Source organism: Misgurnus anguillicaudatus, chromosome 23, assembly GCF_027580225.2.
Source record: "Misgurnus anguillicaudatus chromosome 23, ASM2758022v2, whole genome shotgun sequence".
NCBI classification, from domain to species: Eukaryota; Metazoa; Chordata; class Actinopteri; order Cypriniformes; family Cobitidae; genus Misgurnus; species Misgurnus anguillicaudatus.
In genome coordinates this window covers 30,514,860-30,538,252 of record NC_073359.2, presented here as the reverse complement: position 1 = coordinate 30,538,252, position 23,393 = coordinate 30,514,860, and the positions used below count along the sequence as shown (strand labels likewise).

Sequence of the window (23,393 nt, the reverse complement as noted above, 5' to 3'; positions counted from 1 at the left end):
GTACAATGGTGTCCATCAACAGCCTAGTCTGGTCCCTTCAAATAAATTGCAGGTGGGACACTATCAGAATATGTACCTCCATGATTCAGGGTGCTCGGCCCACCCGGCCCTTCCGACCAGGAAGCCCCATGGTCGGGTACAATGGTGTCCATCGACAGCCTAGTCTGGTCCCTTCAAATAAATTGCAGGTGGAACACGGGCAGGAGATGCACCTCCACGATTCAGGGTGCTCGTCCCACCCAGCCCTTCCTAGCAGGGAGCCCCACGATCGTGTCAGACAACAGCATCCCATTTGTAACTTTTTTACATTGCCAAAATAAGCTGATACTGGGATCGACCAACGCTCCAAAACCTAAGTCGATTTGGGTTGACCAACGGTTGTGGATCTTTTCGGGTTGACCAACGGTTTGGTTCTCCGTAAGGGCCGGGAGGACGGTGCTTAGCCCGGGGGGCGAGTGCTTAAGTTTGGGATGCCCGGGCCCAAATGGAGAGCCGGGTATGGTATCTCTGGAGCTCCAGGGTGTCCATGTCAGGGTCCAGGGTACCCCATGGTCGGGTACAATGGTGTCCATCAACAGCCTAGTCTGGTCCCTTCAAATAAATTGCAGGTGGGACACGATCAGAATATGTACCTCCATGATTCAGGGTGCTCGTCCCACTCGGCCCTTCCGACCAGGGTACCTCATGGTCGGGTACAATGGTGTCCATCGACAGCCTAGTCTGGTCCCTTCAAATAAATTGCAGGTGGAACACGGGCAGGAGATGCACCTCCATGATTCAGGGTGCTCGTCCCACCCGGCCCTTCCGACCAGGAAGCCCCATGGTCGGGTACAATGGTGTCCGTCGACAGCCTAGTCTGGTCCCTTCAAATAAATTGCAGGTGGAACACGGGCAGGAGATGCACCTCCATGATTCAGGGTGCTCGTCCCACCCGGCCCTTCCGACCAGGAAGCCCCATGGTCGGGTACAATGGTGTCCGTCGACAGCCTAGTCTGGTCCCTTCAAATAAATTGCAGGTGGAACACGGGCAGGAGATGCACCTCCATGATTCAGGGTGCTCGTGCCACCCGGCCCTTCCGACCAGGAAGCCCCATGGTCGGATGCGATCGTGTCCGACAACAGGTTACGCCGAGTCCGTCGAATAAGTTACAACCGGACAGGGTCAGCACCAACCCACTATTTGTCCTCCTAAACACTACGATGCCGGATTGGCTCCCCGGGCACAGGGGGTGGTCCTGGTCACGCCCCCAGGTCCATAAACCTCCTATCTGTCCTCCTAAACACTATGATCCCGGATTGTCTCCCCGGTCACAGGGGGTGGTCCTGGTCACGCCCCCAGGTCCATCAACCTACTAACTGTCCGCCTAAACACTACGATGCCGGATTGGCTCCCCGGGCACAGGGGGCGGTCCTGGTCATGCACCTTTAACCCGGTCTCACCTGGTTTGGGTGAGATCAGGATAAAATTCTCCACAGGGTATGCACCTTTAACCCAGTCGCACCTAATTCGGGTGAGATCAGGATAAAATTCTCCACAGGGGATGCGCCTTTAACCCGGTCTCACCTAATTTGGTTGAGACCAGGATAAAGTTCTCCACAGGGGATGCGTCTTTACCCCGGTCTCACCTGATTTGGGTGAGATCAGGATAAAATTCTCCACAGGGGTTACGTCTTTACCCTGGTCTCACCTAACACGCCCCCTGCCCATTAAACCAATGTAATCCTTATTAAAGGTTTTGAGGACACCCTCTCTTTTCGACCTTTTGACCATCGGACGAAGCCGCAGGGCCACGAAACCTCTCCGTCGGTCCCGGGGGCCAGCGACAAGAGCATCGGGACGTTCGCGGGTCGTTCGTGTCATTCTGAGCATTTTCCACGAATCCGCTAGGAAAATTCAATTCATTTAAATTGCCTGTGGAATTTTTTAAGAAGGTGGGAGGGGCCCCAAATTCTAGAATCCGGCCCTTCGGGGGGCCCCAGACGACATACCGAGGCCGCGTGTCTCTAGAACCCCGTGGAATTTTTTTCCTTCCTGGGGCCCCTGGAGGTGCATGTACTCGCCTCACAGCACCTAGAGGGCTTAAATGGTTCGAAACAAGCGTGTCCACGAACATACTACACGTGGTCCATCGAATAGATTGCAGGCGGTCACTTCCTGTATAACAGGAACCGTCCACCTGCAATTTATTCGGTGGACCGCATGTATGTTTTCCAAGGACACCATGTTACAGGATGACTCCCCGGCCTTAGAACGGTCATTTTTTACAAAGCTTGATGCATGTCACCCGGCATACCCTGTCGAGCACTCTCGTGTTGACAATTGGTGAGAAATCGCAAAAAAAAGCTGCACAAACACGTCCGTCCACGAACATGATACACATGGTCCACGAAACCGACTGGGGGTGGACGGTTTTTACGATGACCCTTGCGCCCTTTCCGTACGGCCCCCGCGTGTCCGGGTGGTCTGAAATCGCACGCAGGGTTGCGATGCGCCCCCCTGGGCGACGTACTCGAAGGGCCGAGGCCCAGGGCCGAGATAAATATTTTTTATCATTTTTAATGTGTGGCTCTGCCTGCCCATTCACTTCAATGGCAGACACTCAGAAACAGGCCCGATTTCATCCTAAAACCCATTCACCTTTAAGACCCTTAAAATGCATCCAGGGCCACCAAACACAGGTGCCCGGTTCGGGGGCCCGCCAAGGTGCCACCTGCAAAGTTTTGGCGTCCCCGGACCATTCTGACCGCATTTTCTGGATGTTCCACCTGCAATTTATCCAATGTTTTTTAATACTGGTTTCGTGGTCGGCCTCAAAAAAAGGGGTCAGAGAGGGCCCGCGAGCTAGGGGCCTCATCTGTGGACACTCGGGGACCCCAGCAACGGGGTGTCAAAGCCCGGATGCCGTCGGTGTTCGGGAAGTGCCCTAAATAAAACCTAAATGACATATTCCTGAAAAATAAAGTTTTGACCATTTTCTGACCATTTGACCCCCGAACAAAGGCGCAGGGTCGCGAAACTCCTCCGTCAGCCCGAGGGGCCACCGACGAGAGGATCGCCACGTCCGCGGGTCGTTCTGGCCTTTCTGAGCCCTTTCCACGAATCCGCTAGGAAAATTCCATTCATATAAATTGAGGGTGGAATTTTCCAGGAAGGTGGGAGGGGCCCCAAATTCTAAATTCTGGCCCTTCGGGGGGGCCCGGACGACATACCGAGACCGCGCGTCTCTAGAGCCTTGGAAATTTTTTTCACTCTCCTTCAAAGAAATGCCACACACTGTCCTCTCTGTCTGAAAGCTTCCAAGAGCTCTGTCAGCATCTGGGTGGTGAAAGAGGGTCACGTGTTTGAAAACTTCCAGGGGCGTCCACGTCACGAGGGCAGACAGACGGGGCCCTAGTGACCCGGGGCCTCGATCGTCGAGGTCCTACGCCGTGCCGTTTCCGTACGGAAGCCGTTCCTCCTGCCCATTAAACCAATGTAATTCTTATTAAAGGTTTCGAGGAATCCCTCTCTTTTTTGAACTTTTGACCACCGAACAAAGCCGCAGGGTCGCGAAACTTCTCCGTCTTTCCCAGGGGCCGGTGACGAGAGCACAGCGACGTTTGCGGGTAGTTCGGGGCATCCTGAGCATGTTCCACGAATCCGTTAGGAAAATCCCATTCATTTAAATTGCAGGTGGAATTTTCTAGGAAGGGGGGAGGGGCACCAAATTTCAGATTCCGACCCTTCGGGGGGCCCCGGACGACATACAGGGATGAGGGGGTGCTTTTGAAAAAATAGTGTTTAAATGGACAAATAGCTGGCTTGTGGGCCTAGGGGCTTGGGCGGGACCGTCCCCTGTGCCCGGGGAGCAAAATCCAGCAACGTAGTGTTTAGGCGGACAGATAGTGGGTCTATGGGCCTGGGGGCGTGGCCAGGACCCCCAATTGCCTGGGGGGCCGATCCGACGTAATAGTGTTTAGGAGGACTAATAGTGGGTTGATGGGCCTGGGGGCGTGGCCAGGACCCCCCCAATTGGCTGGGGGGCCAATCCGGCGTGATAGTGTTTAAGAGGACATATAGTGGGTTGGTGGACCTGGGGGGCACGGCCAGGACGCCCCCACCCAGGGGTGACCCCCCCAGCCTGATCCCAATGCACATAATGGACAGGGCACACTTTTAGAGGGTCAGCGGTCACGCAAGCAATGAGATCGATCAGCTGTGGACGACTAACGGCTTCGTGGAAACCTCCGTGGAACGAGGGCGCCCCCGGTGGCGTCCACACAGGGCATATGGTGGGGGGGTGCATTAACAGGGCGACTTACCCCGGGTAAGCTCTAGGTGCCATCCTGTAGATTATCCTACTGACAGGAGGGATCCAAATCGGTAGTACAATCCCTCGCACCAACTATCCGTCCTATGGCACTTTTTTTGAATGGGCAAATTTCCACCAACCCTTTAAAGTTACTTCCTCTCAATAGAATATTTTTAGTTCGACTGTTAGGGGTAGGAAAGAGGTTAAGGCTAGTAGAAGTTGACATGTTGTTGCTAAGTTACTTTTAGTAAGTCAGTTAAATGTCTGTTGGGGTAACAACAGCAATAAAGTGTTAGTAGATGTTACGCAGACAATCTACTAATAATGAAAAATTCCTTATAATGAGTACATTTTATAAGGTGTAACCATGAAATATATTTTGTTCTGTTTACGCCAGGACCTATTCAATGTATTCAATGACATGTGATTTACAGCTGCTGTCATACTACTATATAATCAAGTTAACAGCATCACTACTGAAAAATTAAGCAATAACCATGTTGCACGGTGCTAAAAATATTACAACTTGCAGAGTGTTTTTCTGTGAAAGGGTATAGGACAGCACAGAACGTGTGGTTGAGGTGTGATTTCAAGAAAAATTTTCGTATCTCTTGGTAAAGCTGAAATTAACATTGCGTACTTGCAAGATCAAATGCATTACATTTATTCACTATCCAAATAGTCTTACAGTGCATTACATTGCTGTACCTTTTATCAGTATGTGTGTTACCTGGGATCAGACCCATGACCTTTGCAATGTTAACAAAATCCCCACTAGTTTTAGGAAATGAATTAAAGACTATAACTATAAAGAGCAGTGCAACTCAACCTTCAGATGACTGAAGACATTAACCAAAGGCCCTGTATTTTAATTTTTTATTACAACTCTATTTTCACAAATAGAACCATAGTTTAACTGTTATATTTGTAGTAAGCAGTACTGTATGTCTCTCAATGTGTGTTTCTTTTTTTGTTGATAATTTTGTAGGCTTATTTTGAGGGAAGACGTTTATGTATGTATGTATATATAAACAAATAGTTTGAAAAGCATAGATATACAACATAAATCATATGCATGTCTTTGAATATGAGTCTTAACGTAATACATCAAAGTAATATCACTTTGATTGAAGTATTTATTTATCAAACTTTATTATTGATTGGTTCAATAGTTTATTTTGGTGTAAAGCTGTTTTGTGTAGTGCCAGGAAAAGAAGAACCACACGATATTCACACAATCACGCAAACCAACACACACTTATCACACCCTTCACTTACACACACACACTGATCACACATCTCACATACACACGCTGATCACACCTCTCTCTCCCTCACACAAGTTCACACCTAAACATATATACACAATAACCACAAACAGCCTCTAATAGTCTAACACAAGCACATCTCTCATGTCCACCAACAGAACAAAACCACATTTCTTTCCACACCAAGTTTAAAGTCAACTCAGAAATGAAGCTGTTAAAGTGTTGCATGCATTCAGTGACAAAAATAAAAAATAGATATACAGGTGCTGGTCATGTAATTAGAGTATCATCAAAAATTGATTTATTTAACTAATTCCATTCAAAAAGTGAAACTTGTATATTATATTCATTCATTACACACAGACAGATATATTTCAAATGTTTATTTCTTTAATTTTGATTATTACAACTGACAACTAAGCATGACCTGTTGACTCTGTTACCTCACCTCCTAATATAAGACTTGCCATCTTTCTCTTTTCCTTTATTTTTTCTTGATCTACATCTGTACATTCTTACAAAAAATACTAACCCTTGGCTATGCATACTGTGTTAGATTTGATGAGACTATTTCCAGACTATTGCTGTTCTTGTGTTGCCATAACTGCTTCTATTGTTTAGCTCATTTGTACGTCGCTTTGGACAAAAGCGTTTGCTAAATGACTAAATGTAAATGTTATGAGAGCCCAGGTTGCTCTGATAGTGGCCTTCAGTTCTTCTGCATTGTTGGGTTTGGCATATCACATCTTCCTCTTCACAATACCCCATAGATTTTCTATGAGGTTAATGTCAGGCGAGTTTGCTGGCCAATTAAGAACAGGGATACCGTGGTCCTTAAACCAGGTACTAGTAGCTTTGGCACTTTGTTTTCAAGTCCTGTCGAAAAATGAAATCTGCATCTCCATAAAGTTGGTCAGCAGCAGGAAGCATGAAGTGCTCTAAAACTTTCTGGTATATGGCTGCGTTGATCTTGGACCTCAGAAAACAAGGTGGACCAACACCAGCAGATGACATGGCACCCCAAACCATCACTGACTGTTGAAACTTTACACTGGACCTCAAGCAATGAACATAAATTTGGACCACATAGCAGCAGTCCAGTCCTTTTTGTCTTAAGCCCAGGCGAGCCGCTTCTGACGATGTCTGTTGTTCAAGAGTGGCTTGACACAAGGACCAACTTTATGGAGAGGCAGATTTCATTGTCCAACAGGACTTGGCACCTGCACACAGTGCATAGAAAATCTATGGGATATTGTGAAGAGGAAGATGTGATATGATTGACCCAACAATGGAGAAGAGCTGAAGACCACTATCAGAGCAACCTGGGCTCTCATAACACCTGAGCAGTGTCACAGACTGATCGACTCCATGACACGCCGCATTGCTGCAGTAATTCAAGCAAAAGGAGCCCCAACTAAGTATTGAGTGCTGTACATGCTCATACTTATCATGTTCATGCTTTTTAGTTGGCCCAGATTTCTAAAAATCCTTTCTTTGGATTGGTCTTAAGTAATATTCTAATTCTCTGAGATACTGAATTTGGGATGTAGTTAAAGTTATCAAAAGTTAAAGAAATAAACATTTGAAATGTATCAGTCTTTGTGTAATGAATTAATATAATATACAAGTTTCACCTTTTTAATGAAATTAGTGAATCAAAACCAACTTTTTGATGATATTTTAATTATATGACCAGCACCTGTATATTACTTTTTGGTCATACCCACTCAGTTAATAATTTATAATTTGATTACACTGTTTCTGATAATGTTTTACAGTTCAATCTTTCTTTAAACTGCTGTCTATCAATGGTATTTAATTGTCCTATAGTTATAGTCCGTACATTTTACGGCTGTTAAAATAAGGTTTATGATTGTGAATGTGATGGTAACAATTCTTTGAGAAAGACAGAAAACATACGTCTCAAATGTAATAAGCGCTTCATGTGATTTTATGCACAAACTTTGTTCAGGACAAACATTAAATTCACAAACACTGAGAATCTGAAGTTATAACAGAGACTGAAGATGATTACAGAGCTGAATGTTGATCTTAGAATCACAGAGAGTTTGTTTATCGTCTCTTGACTCCTGCATACACCACATCATCCTTTACTGAAGATCCCTGTAAACATAAACACACACACACACACACACACACACACACACACACACACACACACACACACACACACACACACACACACACACACACACACACACACACACACACACACACACACAACACACATTTAAAGACAATTAAAGACAATGTATTGGGTCGTAGATAACCAGTGGCCAGTTGCATAAAACTTTAAGACTAGTCTTAAAAGTTAGTCATGAATTTTTTTTTTCAAGACTGATCATAACTCTTTTAAGTATGTTACATAGAAAGCTAGATTGGTCTAATTTAAATCCAAATAATAAGACTGATTAGCCCTAACTAATTGCTAGTTAGTCAGCTAGCTAGTCAGAATCATACTTAAGACACAGTCTTGTCACGGCTATGTTTATGCAACCGGCCACTGAAATCAGTTTATATTTATAAGTCAGGCTTAGTTATAAGTAGGTTTGTTTCTCACTTTTCTCAAACACACTAACAAATTTAAAGCAAAAGCCTCTCAACTTTGTCTCACTTTTGGTTCCAGAAAGCATTTGAAGGCCTCAGGTTGATTTAACACTGACTTTTCCAGTGTACAAAAACTGTGTGCATTCTGAATTGCTTAAACACTAAACCCAATTCTCTGAAGCAGGGGGCTCATTTATAAAGCATGCATATGCACCAAAGTATGTGAGCGGAGCGAGGAGTGGAGTGGCGATTTTGCCAGGAGCGAGGAGCAGATTTTTGAATGTCGGAGCGTCGTGATTTTCTCTCGCTCCAAAAATGCTCCACTATCACTCAATCACGAGCAAGAACCAAAAACACTGTGAGACAAGGGAGGGGAGTTATTATTAAATGCTTTGAGCACGGAGCGCAAATTCTTTCCACTCCGCTTACATACTCTGATATGCACAGATTTGATCGTAAAGTGTGCCTACACAAAAATCCATGGCAATTTCCATATTTAGGGCTGAAACCCTATTGTAATTGTTAAGATTTTTAGTATTTTTTTATTCTGCCGTAAAACGGAACGTGCAGACCAAACCGTAAGGCCTAGAGACTTGAAACTTGGCCAAATGGTAGGACCCAATTTGGGGAGAGGTTGACAGAGTATCAACCCGATTGGCCTATAGGTGGCGCAATAATGATGGCAAACGTGTTGATGCTCATAACTCCCTCAATTCTTGTCTAAATGTCAAGTGTCTTATATCCCTCGAATCCTTGCGTCAAGACGAACAAAACGTTTATCTCCGATTTTATTTGCGCCAGGACAATTTTTTCGGTATTTTTCAATTTTGTCTGAAAAAATAAAAACGAACTAGTCCTATGTTTTTCGTCCGATCGGAACCGTTCCAGTGCTGTAATATTCCCTGGAGTGTGAATATCAAAAGTTATCAAAAAATTGAACTTTCGACTCACGGTCGACATGCCACGCCCAAACGTCTGAAGTGTGCGCAGCCACTTGGACTTTATTGGCTATAACTGGGGAAAGAAATGAAGTATCAACACGAAACTTGGTACTTGTGATGAGAGTCATGGCCTGAGGTTGCGTGCCTCGTTTCGTCACAGCGCCAACTAGTGGTCAGACGAATCATTTGAATGCTTATAACTTAGGCTGAGTTTGGTGTATTTTCATGTGACTTTTTTCCTTAGATTTTTTAATTGTTGCCGAGTCCAACGATACCAAACATGCCAGGTTTTGCCGTACGGTTAGCCCTGCGCAGCAAAATAGCGTTTAAAAAACACGCGCAAATAACTCCGCATGTGCTGGATGAATATGATGAAGAGGGGGTGGATGAGGAGTACAGTAAGTTTATGTTCTCGTTTATGTGTGGCATGGTGAAGCACATGAAAGGAATTTTGATCCCCACACAGCAAAATCCCCGGTGTTAAATTAACACCGGCTTGGTGTTTATATGGGTACCACCAGCAGGGTGTTAAAAGTAACACCGAAGCAGTGTTACAGTTAATTAGATAATTAAGCAATCATTTGAGTGATTATTTGATTATTGAAGACACCTGATGATAATGAGCAGAACTACAACTTCAACTTCCAGTCACTGCCTTAGATAAAATCAACTGAAAAGACATCACTCTTATTACAAACCAGACTGACTTTTGTCTACTTTGAAATTGTTTGGTCACCATTATGGTGATCAGTGGTGCCTTTAATTGGGTGGGTTGACTCTTGTTTCTGTCTTCGAGGTCTTTGCAACAGTGTTTACTGAACACATTATTTGTTGTAAAGGTTGTTAAAACAAAGTTTATGCAGCTTTTATAATGGTGATTATAGATTTAAGCAAGTTGTTTACACAGTCAAAAAATTCAGCGCTCCTAGAAAATTAGACGCCGATCATATGTATATTATTCTCTATTGGACTTCAGTAACAGCTTTCCTCGGATCAAGCTTTTCAAATTTTATTATCAAACACTTGCTGGAAATACTTTTTTGCCTCACGTGCAGACATCACGAACCACCCCACCAATCGGAATCATGGCGACAAACATAATGTTGCAAAGCATGCTGGGATCCACCATGGTATAAAACTCATGACTCCCATCATGCATTGCAACATAAATTATGTCACCCTTGTTGCGATTAATGGGGTGATTCATGATATCTGCACATGAGGCACAATACAAACTTTCCGGGAAGTATTGTTAACAATAAAATTTGAAAAGCTCTAAGTTAAAACCATTAGAGCACATATATTTGGTCAACATTTTATTTTCCATGAATACTGAATTTTTTGACTGTGTAAACAATTTACTTCAATCTACAATCTCTGTTATAAAAACTTTATAAACTTTGCTTTAACAACCTTTACAACAAATAATGTGTTCAGTAAACACTGTTGCAAAGACATCAAAAGGAAAACAAGAGTCAAACTGCCCAACTAAAGGAACCACAGATCACCATAATGGTGACCAAACAATTTCAAAGTAGATAAAAGTCAGTCTGGTGTGTAATAAGAGTGATGTCTTTTCAGTTGATTTTATATAAGGCAGTGACTGGAAGTTGTAGTTGTAGTTCTGCTCATTATCACCAGGTGTCTTCAATAATCAAATAATCACTCAAATGATTGCTAAAGTATCTAATTAACTCTAACACTGCTTTGGTGTTACTTTTAACACCCTGCTGGTGGTACCCATATAAACACCGAGCCGGTGTTAATTTAACACCGGGGATTTTGCAGTGCAGACAACGTATCCCACTTTACCACAATAAAACAAAATACAATCAAAACAAGCTAACGAATATCATAAAAAAGGCAATAATAACTAAAACAAAAGAAACAAAATAATGATCAAGACGATTTAGTAAAATGGCAAACAACTATAAACGGACAACTGAAGTTCAGTTCATGTGCACCCCCAGAGCGACCAGAGAGAAAATACTTACACTTTAACAGCAGTGGGCATAAAAATCAATTCAGACCCTCATAATCACAGTCCCATAGTCGAATGAAGTGAAGACATAGTCAATGCCGTCAGAACCCCACTTCAATCCTAGAGACATGCAGCAGCCTAATTAAATGCCAATATAGACCATGGTCGCAGATTTGTGAATGTCGAACTACCAACTGTAGGAAATGAAACCCAAGCAAGGCAGCAGTGCAGTCATCTCAGACGATTAACATTCTGTCCCATTTAATTTGGTTACGGGCACCGTGAAGGGGTAGGCTATGTGTCACCAAGGGGGATTCATCCCAGAGGTTACAAACATATACTCAGTGATGAGAAACCCGATGGAACGACTATTATCTGTTCATTCATAAAACCTGTGTCCGCCAAGTGGGCGGTACCACTGGGTGACGTATGTCGCTCACTAACCTATCAGAGCTTTTATACCCTCTGAAGTATCCTCTAATTAGTCCGTAGGTTTACCCCACATCAACCAATAACTTATACGTCATCCTGCTACATTTGTTTTTTTTTTGTTTTTGTTTTTTTCTATTCATTCATAACTTTTTTTTTTTTTTTTGCAAACAGAAAAAAACAATATTTACAGATGAGAAAAAAAAAATACAAGTACAAAGACCAACAAAACACATAACATAACAGTCAGTAGAGTGTGTGTGTGTGTGTGTGTGTGTGTGTGTGTGTGTGTGTGTGTGTGTGTGTGTGTGTGTGTGTGTGTGTGTGTGTGTAACTATAATAGATATGACAGTTGAAATTGTTGAATAAAGGAGCAGAAGTATAACAGACATAATTAGGAGTAAATAAATAAATAAATAAACAAAATGGATAAGGAAAGTGATAATAGCAATAATAACAATAATAATAATAATAATAGTATCAATATTAATAATAATGACAAATCTATTAATATGAAATGGCAGATAGTAGTAATAGTAATAATAAACAAATTAATTAATAAATATACAAATTTCATCTGGACTTAGAGGGAGGATCAGGAAGAGGATTATAAATAATAGTAGAGATAATAACAATAATAATACAAAAAAAAAAAAAAAAAAAAAAAATAATAACCAAAATAATAGTAATATTGATACATCCAATAGTAGTAATGATAATAGTAGTTATAATATATGATGATAGTTATAATAATATCAATAATAGTAATAATGATAATATTTGATAAGGATATTAATAATGATATATTAATGATAATATTGATACAGATATTAATAATAAGGTGTTATAAAACTTTACATTTGTTTTTCTATTTATCTGATTTGATTTCAGCTGCATTTGTCTTGTCATGAATATCTTTGTGTCTTATCTTTGTAGGCTATACTAGCAGCTTGTTTAAGGACTCAGTACAGTACTACACACAACTATACAACAAGTAAAACACATTTATTTTATGCGCTTGTGTATGTGCACAATAAAATAAAATAAATTAAATCAGTGAGATTTCAGGTAGTCATGTAAAAAGTCATAAATGATCTTACCGGTTTATGTGCTGCTCTTTTACAAAATGTTGGATCTGCATAAATGATTTCAGCTTCTCTGGTTTGAACTGTATCAGAAACAATAAAAATGTCATTATTGGTTAATAATAGTTATTTTTGTACAGCTATATTAGTACTAGTTGACATTTACCCTGTTGTTTTGTGTTTTTGTGTTTCCTGTGGATCCGGAAAATTAGAACTACAGCTACAATTATCAGAGATCCAACAACAACAACAACACCAAAACAGATCTGAATGATGGTGAGATCTGTAATGAATAATAACATACATCAATGAATCTGATAACGCAGTGCTTCTCAATCTTAAAATTTAAATTAAACAAAACATATTAAATGATACAATGTAGTGCTCGCCAGGGGAGCCTAACATATGTTTTCAAGAATTCAGCTAAAGAAGGGTTACATCAGACGCTTGGACATGTCTGACTGCCGAGGACATTGGAGGAAGTGTCAAATTCTAAAATAAACGATTTTTGGCGCTGATGTAGTGCTATAATGGCGCTGCAAGCCAACAAACAAGCCACCAGACATCTTGACATCTTGAAAAAGACGCAGACACACCTGTGAACATGGGAGAAATATTGTCTTTAAAAAGACACAAATCAGCTTGTGCAAACACACCTGCACACACAAACAGATTCTCGGTCACACCAAAGTTTATTAAAGTTTTTGCGTAAGGCTTATTTGGTCATTTCTATCTTTAACAAAAGCACAAAGATAAACTTGGAAAGACAGACATATTTCCAGTAAAGCAGACAACTGCTCTGCACCGAAACAAAAAGCTACTGATTCAGCGCACCTGCTGCCTGAATTTATACTCGCCCCACCAGACGTCGCCAACAGATGCAAATACTGCATGCCAATATTTATTGTCTCTTTCTAGATACACACATAGCAGATTATCTCTAAGCGAATTCCTAATTTGTTGATTTTCCTCGGATGTCGAACTGACCGACTGAAAGGGAACCACTGCTGTAACTAAACCTGTTGGTTCAACTCACTGAATAAGCAGTAATAATCACAGCTGTTGTACCTGAACGCGTTTGACAGAGATCCTTGATGTTGTAGAGATGTTGAGTTTGGTTTGTGATGGTATTGTTGAGTACACATCTGTATGTGTCTGTATCCTGATATTCAACCTCCAGAGGTAGAGAGAGTCTGATGTTGAGATCAGACACACTGATGCTGGACAATAAACTGTTTCCTTTGTACCAGGACAGACTCACATCTCTCATATTCAACACTGAACACAATAACACACATTTTGAGCTTGATGAAAATATAGAGTATTGTGTACAGTCTCTGTTGATATCAGGATCAGGCAGACGACCTGAAAAATATTTGAGAACAGAAACAAAAATATAAATCATATCAGTATAAAGCAAGAGACACTTTTGCAAGTAATTATGAAAGTTAATATTTCAAACGCTAATATATGTAATAGAGAAGACAAACATAAATATTTACTCACCATAGACAGTAACACTGAATCTGTATGAGATCTCTGTAGTGCTGCTGATGATTATTTGATAAAGTCCAGTGTGTTGAGTTGTGATGTTTGTGATGGTGAGATCTCCAGTCTGATTATTCACCTGCAGTCTGTCTCTGAATCTCCCATCAAGAACATCAGCATAGATTGAGATCTTATCAGCAGCTGCTTTATTGAATCTAACAAGAGACTCATTAGTTACACCAAACATCCACTGTATCACATCATCTCTCTGTAGTTCACTAATATTACTGTGTAGAGTAACATTATCTCCATCCGTCACTGACACTGACTTCACTTCATCACCAAACACACCTGAAGAACACAAACACATTCACTGTCACACCAAAATCATTTTTGAATGATTTTCATTTGATCTTTTCAATCTTTAACAGAAGCACAAAGACAAACTTGAAAAGAGTTTTGGAAATATAAGCTTTGGAAGAAACTATAGAAAGTGACAAAAAAGATTTAAATAGCAAAAAAAGGGATCTCTAAATTAGTAAAACAGGTTCATATTTTTATCCTCATGCTTTGGTTTGGTAAATATTTATTTATGTATTAAAACAAAAGATTTTTATTGACATTTTTATTAGTACTAAACTTTACTTACAGAATTAAAGTTAATTTGACTTTTACCTAAATAATAACAAATCTTAGGAGACAAAAAACATTTTACCTTCAAATATAAAGAAATTAAGGTTCTTATTTGAACTTTAAATCTATAAAAAATTCAATAGAGAATAAAATGAATATTTAGATTATGTAAGTTTATAGACATCCAAATTAGATTTCAAGGGGTGTATTACAGAAACGTATCTTAGGTCTTAATTTAAGGTATGATGTGTTAAATTAATATTGTTCGCAAATTCATATTACAGAGGCAAAGCTTAAGTTGATTTAGGATTCTCCTCTTTTCTCACCAAATCTTATCTCATCAACTCTCAGGTCTGTTAAGAAGCAACCAACAATGCCTGAGCAGCTGCTGTACATTTAACAAAATAATTGTCCTTTATATTTCAATGAGGCAGAAAATTATTTTTTAAATTCATTGTAATCATAGTCTTTTTATTGTTCATTTAGTGCCAATGCGCTGCACACCATCTGTGAGTTACCTTACAATCAAACATTTAGCAAATGTAACTTACAAAAATGAGAATCTAGGATACTGTATTTCAACATTTGATAGAGACATTAGAAGAAATAGATGCTGAATCAAGTGTATACTGTATTCATCATGAAAATGATCCCATCAAGATAACTGTTTTTAATAATGAAGGATGCTTCTGAAATATCCATGATTAACAAACAGTTAAGATTTGAAAGTTACAATCTTTCTGTAATACGCCCACTGGATAATACCTGTTTTTATGAAAATCAAATTAAGTGCATCTTCAGACAAAAATAAATATTTTAAAAACATTTATAACTTACCAACCAGAGAAGTGAAGCAGAAAGAGAGAAAAACAAACATGAGAAACATTTTCTTCAACAGTTCAGATGTCTGAAATAACAACACAACAACAATCTGACAGTGTTGTGATGTCTAGTAAAGTTGTATAGAGATGAACACAACATCAGTTTGTGAGGTCTGTCTGAGCATGCGTGTTGACTTCCAGGTTTAAAGCAGGGCTGGTTTTCAATATAATGATCTGTTTGAATGTCAGTGGGTTTGAAATATCTCTGTAGGTAACATGGTCTCATAGTTTACATGTATTGATATGTAGTCATATTAAAGCAATAAACAAATAAGTTTGCTTAGTATCCAAACAAGACTTTAAAAACCATCTTTTTGCATTTAACAACTACAACTATTCTCCCTATTTTCTCTTTATGAAGCTCTTTGAATAAGCATGTATATAATATGCTATATAAATAAACATGGCTTGTGTTTTGCGGATAGAGATCAGTAAAACATTTTTAAGGGTGGGGTTAAGAGAGCTTGTGGTTAATTCATCTGGTGGGAGTCTATGAGACGACTGCTTTAACATCATATACAATATTAACAGAGTTTCGGTACCTGACTTTACATCACAACACTGTCAGATTGTTGTTGTGTTGTTATTTCATTTAATTTGTTGAAGAAAATGTTTCTCATGTTTGTTTTTCTCTCTTTCTGCTTCACTTCTCTGGTCGGTAAGTTATAAAAGATTCACTTGATTTAATTCTCATATAAATACAGGTATTATCCTGAGGGCGTATTACAGAAAGATTGTAACTTTAAAATCTTTTTTTATTACAGTTATATGAGTTATGATGTTTTATTTTAGTCTCAAGGTGCACTGAAAACACTTACAATGTTGTATTTGTCAATATTATTAAATTGATTAATTAACTTAAATATAATAATGAGCAATATTTGTAGCATTTATTTTTATTTTTTGTAGTGTTAATTAATGTCAACACGGTTATTCATGTTAGTTTATCATGCATTAACTAATGTGAACAGTTAACATTTAATTTTTAAAATGTATAAAATGTTAAATTAGTAAATGCAGAAATTAACATAATGTAAGATTAATAAATGCTGTAGAAATATTGTTCATTGACAGTTCATGTTAGCTATACTAATTGTTAACAAATTGTAAAGTGTTACAGATGACCTTGATTTAATTCTCATGTAAAAACTCAGATATTATCATGAAATCCAGTTTGGATATCTATGATCTTACACTCAGTGCCGTGCATAGGGGGTTGGCCCGGTGGCTAGAGCCACTGCCCCTCTGCCCTAATAGGCTGAGGTGCCCCTCTCACCAACCGTCAACCCCAGTCAAATTCTGTTACCGGTTGTCTAAAGAAACACTGTTTCTTGTAATCCCAGGGGTGCAAACTCATCAGAGGTGAAAAAGGTGACAAGACACAAGCGCTCTTATATAAGCGGATACGCGGCTTGCACGCTCCTCTTAAACAGAAACAGATATATAGCGCATATAGCACTGTTGTCAACGGCTTAAAATAACTTAACTTAAAACTGCGGTTGAACAAATGTTAAGCTTTATGACCACGCGCACAGCAACGTGACGTGGGCGCGTAACCTCAAATGAGAAAATACTACGAGTTAAGTATGTGCACTCAATCTGCAGACTGCTTAAACTTCGGCAGCAAATGAGGTGGCTATAAATTGTAAAACCTAACCCGCCAAACTGGCTAGTAATTTGACATCGTTACCACAATAGCTGGACATGATTTTCATAATTGAATTTACTGCTACCATGTCGCAGACCCCCCTCACCCCTCATTTTCAAGAACTCATCGGATCAAGACGAATCACAAGAATGACCTATTTTGTATCACAAAACGGCGAATTTCACCGAAAGGTGACAAGTTTGCACCCCTGAATCCACTTCGTGATTTCCCGCCAGCTCCCCAGCATCTCTCAATCTGTGTCCACTCTTTGAACAGTGGTGGAGACGACAGTTTATTAACAAGTAGATTCATTACATTTCCTCAGTTGTTGAGCTGCTGAATTAGTAATTTGGTAGTTTGAAGCCGTGAGAGTTTGTGTACTATATTTATTTTTGCTTGCTTGTGTTCTCGTGATCACGACTTAATTTTCTCGTTATCTCAAGATAACAACAGTTGTTTTCTTGTGATCGCGACATAACAAAAATTGTATTCTTGTGATGTGATTACAGTTTTTTACAATTGCTATGACACTTTTTTCAATACGTTTGGCACATTTTCTAAACTCTTAACACAGTTAGCACTACATCCACCTATGTAAGCTATACTATTAACACATTTCTTGTTGGTTTAACACAAAATGCATACAATTAACACAAATTTAAGATGCTTTAACTTCTTTTACAGACAAGCTCAAACAAGACCAAAACAGTAGATTTTAAATGTCAAATTTACAAATGCTTTCACACAGCATGTCAAAACAGATAACATCATGTGCTAAACCTCACTTATAGTCAAAGTAAACAGCTGTTTATATGATGAATTGAAACATAAATATATCCCCTGTATTTTATTCCATTGGGATTGAAAAACAATTTATTGTACCAATGCAAATATATAAATCACAGCTGATTCCCACCTTGGAAACACACTCAGGTTCTTTCAATTGCATGCCTATATGGTATACAATAGAGTAAAGGAGGGCCTCTATAGGTTGATCTTGTGTGGAAAAGGAACAATATGAGCAACACAAAAATAAGATATATGTCTGCACGAGCCAGAGGAAGACCACCAGGACAAGGGAGAGGTTTTTCTCTAGTCCCACCTGGATGCAATAGATGGTGCATTCCCAGACATCACACTTGAACACTGTCAGAGGTGGATAAGACATGGCAAAAGGTTCTTCACAAGATGCCTTGCCAGAGAAAAATCAGGTGTAATGTGAATGAGAACATGTGGCCAAATAGAAACACAATAGATTAGATGATGAGCTTTTCTTTTTTGCTTTATTCTTCAGTGGCTTTTTCTGTTTGTATTTGTTTGTTTTTACTTTTTTACTGTAAATGGAAGTAATATTGAATATCTTGCAGTAATGTCGTAAATAGCCTACTGTAAGTTCTTTACTGCAGCAATTATGTCTACTTTTTTTGTTAGGGTTAGGGTTAGGTAACGTACTCTAAGATGGATGATCTATTTTTGTCTTGAATTGCTGCAGCAAAACAATCATAATACATGCATTTACTAAACCCAACTAAACAAAAATATAAAAAAAGTTTTCAAAAAAACTATAATCTATAGTCTATAATCTACTACAGTCTATAAGGACAGATTTACACATAAACTTATGCAGTTTTTGTTTTTCCACCTTATGTTTGTGTTTTTCATGACATTGTGTTATGATTGACTAAATGTTTTTGTTGGAAGAGAACATGTGTTGGTGATCTGGTATAGTAGTTGATTCTGAAACATGTTTACAGTGTTTTTGTAAAAAGTGTGAGAGTTTAGTTTACAATGTGTGATTTTGAGGATAAAATTAACTATTTTGCCAGTTGTGTGTTTTAGGTGTGTTGGTGCGTTAAGAGTTTAGAAAACTTGCCAAAAGTATTGAAAAAAGTGTCATAGCAAACGTAAAAAACTGTAAAGCTTACGTGTACTCAATAGAATGTGTTGTTTTGTTTGTAGACAGCAAAATCATATTTTGCTAAATTAGCATGGATGAACAAATGAGATTTTACTTGGATCAGGGATTCGCTCAAGATGAAATAGATTTGTCAATAATTGACAATTTGATAGTGGTGAATTTACGGACTGTGTTTAAAGTAACTAATATATACGTTTCTACTTTAACATGCATTTAAATTGAATGACTTAAAGTCAACAATCAGTCACAAAACCAACTGTAAAGTGTTCATGTGGTTGTCAACTAATGAACACTTTTTAGATTTTTGATAGTTATTAAAATAAACTGTTAAATACTATTGAATATAGAAACGTGACGTGTACATTATTACTTTAGAGATGGTCCCTAAATTCACGAACATCAAACATCCAACTTCATTTATTTATTAGGTTTATCAGCAATTAGCTACACGTGTGGAAACGGCAAAGACCCCAACTCATAGGCTCATCAGCAGTCTACTTCAAAATAAACTAAATATTATGGAAAGGACGTTACATTATGTCATTTGATTTATCATGTCAGGATAACGAGAAAACAACTGTTGTTATCTCGAGATCATGAGAAAATTAAGTCGTAATCATAAGAAAACAACTTTTGTTATGTTGAGATCACAAGAAATTAGTCGTGATCACAAGAAAACAAGCAAGCAAAAATAAAAATATGGATGACCTCTCGGCTTCCGTAGCCTATGTTTTTGTAATTCTGTCGGTAATGATTTGCTCTCGGTCTTCTAAAAGTGCTAACAACTTAGCAAGTAAGTAACGACAAAATATGCACATTCTTAGAATTACAGTGATTGTCTAACCAAAGGAATGTACCCGATGAAAGCTAATATAAATAACACCAAAGCTGTTGTTGGCACACTTTGTAGACAAAAATATATATAAAAAAACATGTTTTCAAAAAAAAGAAGACAGAGTTGAAAGGGAGGCTGAAAAGACAGTTCAACATTGCAAACATGAATTCAAAGCTCTAGCATATAAATCCTATAGAATATTAAGCAGTTTGTCACACTTAAATTCTTGTTATTAACTATATTTTCCATTATAATCACTTCTCTTATTTGATACTAATCTATAACACATCATTTATAATATTTTGTTAAAACCATATAAATTGTGTCCCATTTTTGGTTTGGGCCACTGCCCTTCAAAATGTCTGTGCACTGCCCTGTCTTACACAATCTAAAGTATGTCACAAAAGTGAGCACTTTTGAGACATACTGTAAATATTCATCAAATATTATTTGTTTTAATACTCTGTTATGAGTAAATGGATTTATAGTTAAAACAAGCAGCTTTTTATATTTGACAGGTAGAAAAGATTCGTTTTTCTGTCGGTTTCTGTTTGTATTATGTCAGTACACATGTAAGTGTGAATTCAAAGATTTCTTCTTTTTAATGCTGTTAAAGCTTTTTGTAATTTTCTGTAGTTAATTTTGTGTACCTTTGTAGTTTGTGTTCTTATTTTTCATATTTTGTAGGCTGCTATTGTTTTCACAGAGTAAGGATTTTATTGTATTGTGCAACATAATGTATCCTGTGACAATAAAACTCTTGAATCTTAATCACGAAAGCACTTAAAGTCACTTTAAATAAAGGTTTCTGTAAGATGATCAGATGTAATGTAGATGTAAAAAACATTTCCTCCAAAGCTCACATTTCCCAATTTGTTAAAAAATGAAAAGATCAAACTTTATTTAAAAACTTTGATAAGCTTTGGTGTGACAGTGAATGTGTTTGTGTTCTTCGGGTGTGTTTGGTGATGAAGTGAAGTCAGTGTCAGTGATGGAGGGAGATTCTGTTACTCTACCCAGTAATATTACTGAAATACTGAGAGATGATGTGATACAGTGGATGTTTGTTGTAACTAATGAGTCTCTTGTTAGATTCAATAAAGCAGCTAATAAGACAACAATATATGCTAATGTTTTTGATGGGAGATTCAGAGACAGACTGCAGGTGAATAATCTGACTGGAGATCTCATCATCACAAACATCACAACTCAACACACTGGACTTTATCGAGTAATCATCACCAGCGCTACAGAGATCTCATACAGATTCAATGTTATTGTTTATGGTGAGTAAAGATTTATTGTTTGCCCTTTCGATTATATATTTTAGTATATAAAACTGATAGTTTTTAGATTATGATTGGTGGTTTTTGTAAATGATTGTAGTGATCTCATGATATTAGTAATAATGCATTGTTTTTCAGTCATTCTCCCTCTGACGATCTACACTGCTTATATGTTTATGAATATCTTTACATTGTTATTGCTGTGGTGCTTTAATGAATCATTGTCAGCTATATGATAAACCATATAATAAAATCAATAATCTCTGTGAAGCTGCTCTGTGTTGTGTTTAACATCATCTCTTATTTGTTTTATATTCACTGTAATCCTTAAATCCCTTCTTAGGGCTTATTGCTTTAGTTGATATATTAACTATCATACAGTCATTCATATTAATAATGTCTCTTGCTTTATATTGATAATAAACTCTCTTAATTTTTGTTTATTCTTAAATGTTTTCCAGCTCGTCTGCCCGTTCCTGTTATCACCACACAAAACTCTTCATCATCAGAAAGAGCATCTTGTGTCTTTGAGTGTTCAGTAATGAATGTGACAGATGTGAGTCTGTCCTGGTACAAAGGAAACAGTTTATTGTCCAGCATCAGTGTGTCTGATCTCAACATCAGCAGCATCTCTCTTCATCTGAAGTGTCTGGATGATTCTTACAGCTGTGTGGTGAACAATCCCATCAGTAATCAAACTCAACATCTCAATACTGATCTCTGTCAGACGTGTTCAGGTACGGTGTGAGTTTTTTATGAGTTAATTTGTTCCCACTTATTAAAATATTATGACTTATGAATTCGGACTAATGTAAATAATATCATATGTTTTAATGTGATACGGTAAATAATGTATTTCATGAATGTTAATTTAAATAATGTGCTTGTCACAGTAATATCAAAAAAGAAACTTTGATGGTCTGAAGTTTGAAACAGTTTTGAAAGGGTCTGCCCGCAGAAGTGTCAGAAGAGTCAGTCTTACACATGCCTTCATGGGTTTTTATTATTTGTAGTATTGTGGTGCAGAGATATAGCAGTGTTTGTTTCACCTGCAGTCATGTTGTGGGTTAATAAGACAGACAGATTCATGTTTTGTTCTGATAGGTTGAGTAGTCACTATGGTTGGATATTTGGCCAAGATGATCTGGACAAGATTGTTTTTTTTTCTTTTCACATAAAACGCTGGTAAATCATGTTCTTGTTAATTTTATTTCCTCAGGTTGTGTTTGCTGTTGTAATGGACCTGAAGCTGTGATCCGATTGGTCATCTCTACTCTGGTGGGTGTGGCTACTGTTACTGTTCTGGTTTATGACATTTACAGCAACTCTGGTGGAGATGCGCAGAAGAAAAGATCAAAGACACCATCAGACCATCACTAAGAAATTGTAGTTTAATAATAAACATAATTTAAAAAGAAATTTCCACTATCTTTGACTTTTCACTGTAATATATTTTAATATATTGCATATGTTGTAGCAATCAATAATGTAATGTAGCACATAATGTAATAAGTATTACATTATTAATGTAATTAAATTATCATAATTGTGGCGATACAAAAAGACCAAATATGGGAGGTCAGTTTTAAAGAGAACCTACCCCAAGAACACTTACTACACCACCCTGGGACTTTCACCCAGAGAATACTTTTAGTTATTTTCTAATTGTGATATTCTTAATACATATAAGGGCATCCAGGTACAAGTTCAATTTAAGAGAAAGACAACACTTTATTTCAATAATAAAAACACACTTTAGAACAGTGGTTCCCAAACTTTTTCAGTGTGCGGCCCCCCTTGTGTACGGTGCATTCCTTCGCGGCCCCCCAAAGAAAATTTGTGACAAAAAACTGTTCTAAAACTCAACATTTTAATAAAAAACACATTGAATTATACAAAAGTAGTGCTTTTGGTTAGTAGCCTTATTTTTTTAGGTTTAAATACACAAACTTCATGATAAATTAATGTATTTCATAAAATGTCATAAAACTGGGGGGCCCCCTGGCACCATCTCGCGGCCCCCCAGTTTGAAAACCACTGCTTTAGAACACATTCATACTAGGGAAGGGGAGCAAGTTATAATTGCTGCTGAGGCTTACTGGTGGAGGAGAAAGGAGTCACAAGAGCGGAGGGAAATCCA

General features: G+C 38.5%; 1 protein-coding gene across 1 annotated transcript; it reads left to right on the top strand.

Moving 5' to 3' along the window:
* Positions 1-20,904: 20,904 nt before the first annotated feature.
* On the top strand, positions 20,905-22,633 carry LOC129454093 (SLAM family member 9-like). The gene is made up of 3 exons (XM_055218583.2): positions 20,905-21,253; positions 21,715-21,990; positions 22,473-22,633. The coding sequence occupies exons 1-3, from the start codon at positions 20,905-20,907 to the stop codon at positions 22,631-22,633; spliced, it is 786 nt and encodes a 261-aa protein (XP_055074558.2).
* The last annotated feature ends 760 nt before the right edge of the window (positions 22,634-23,393 follow it).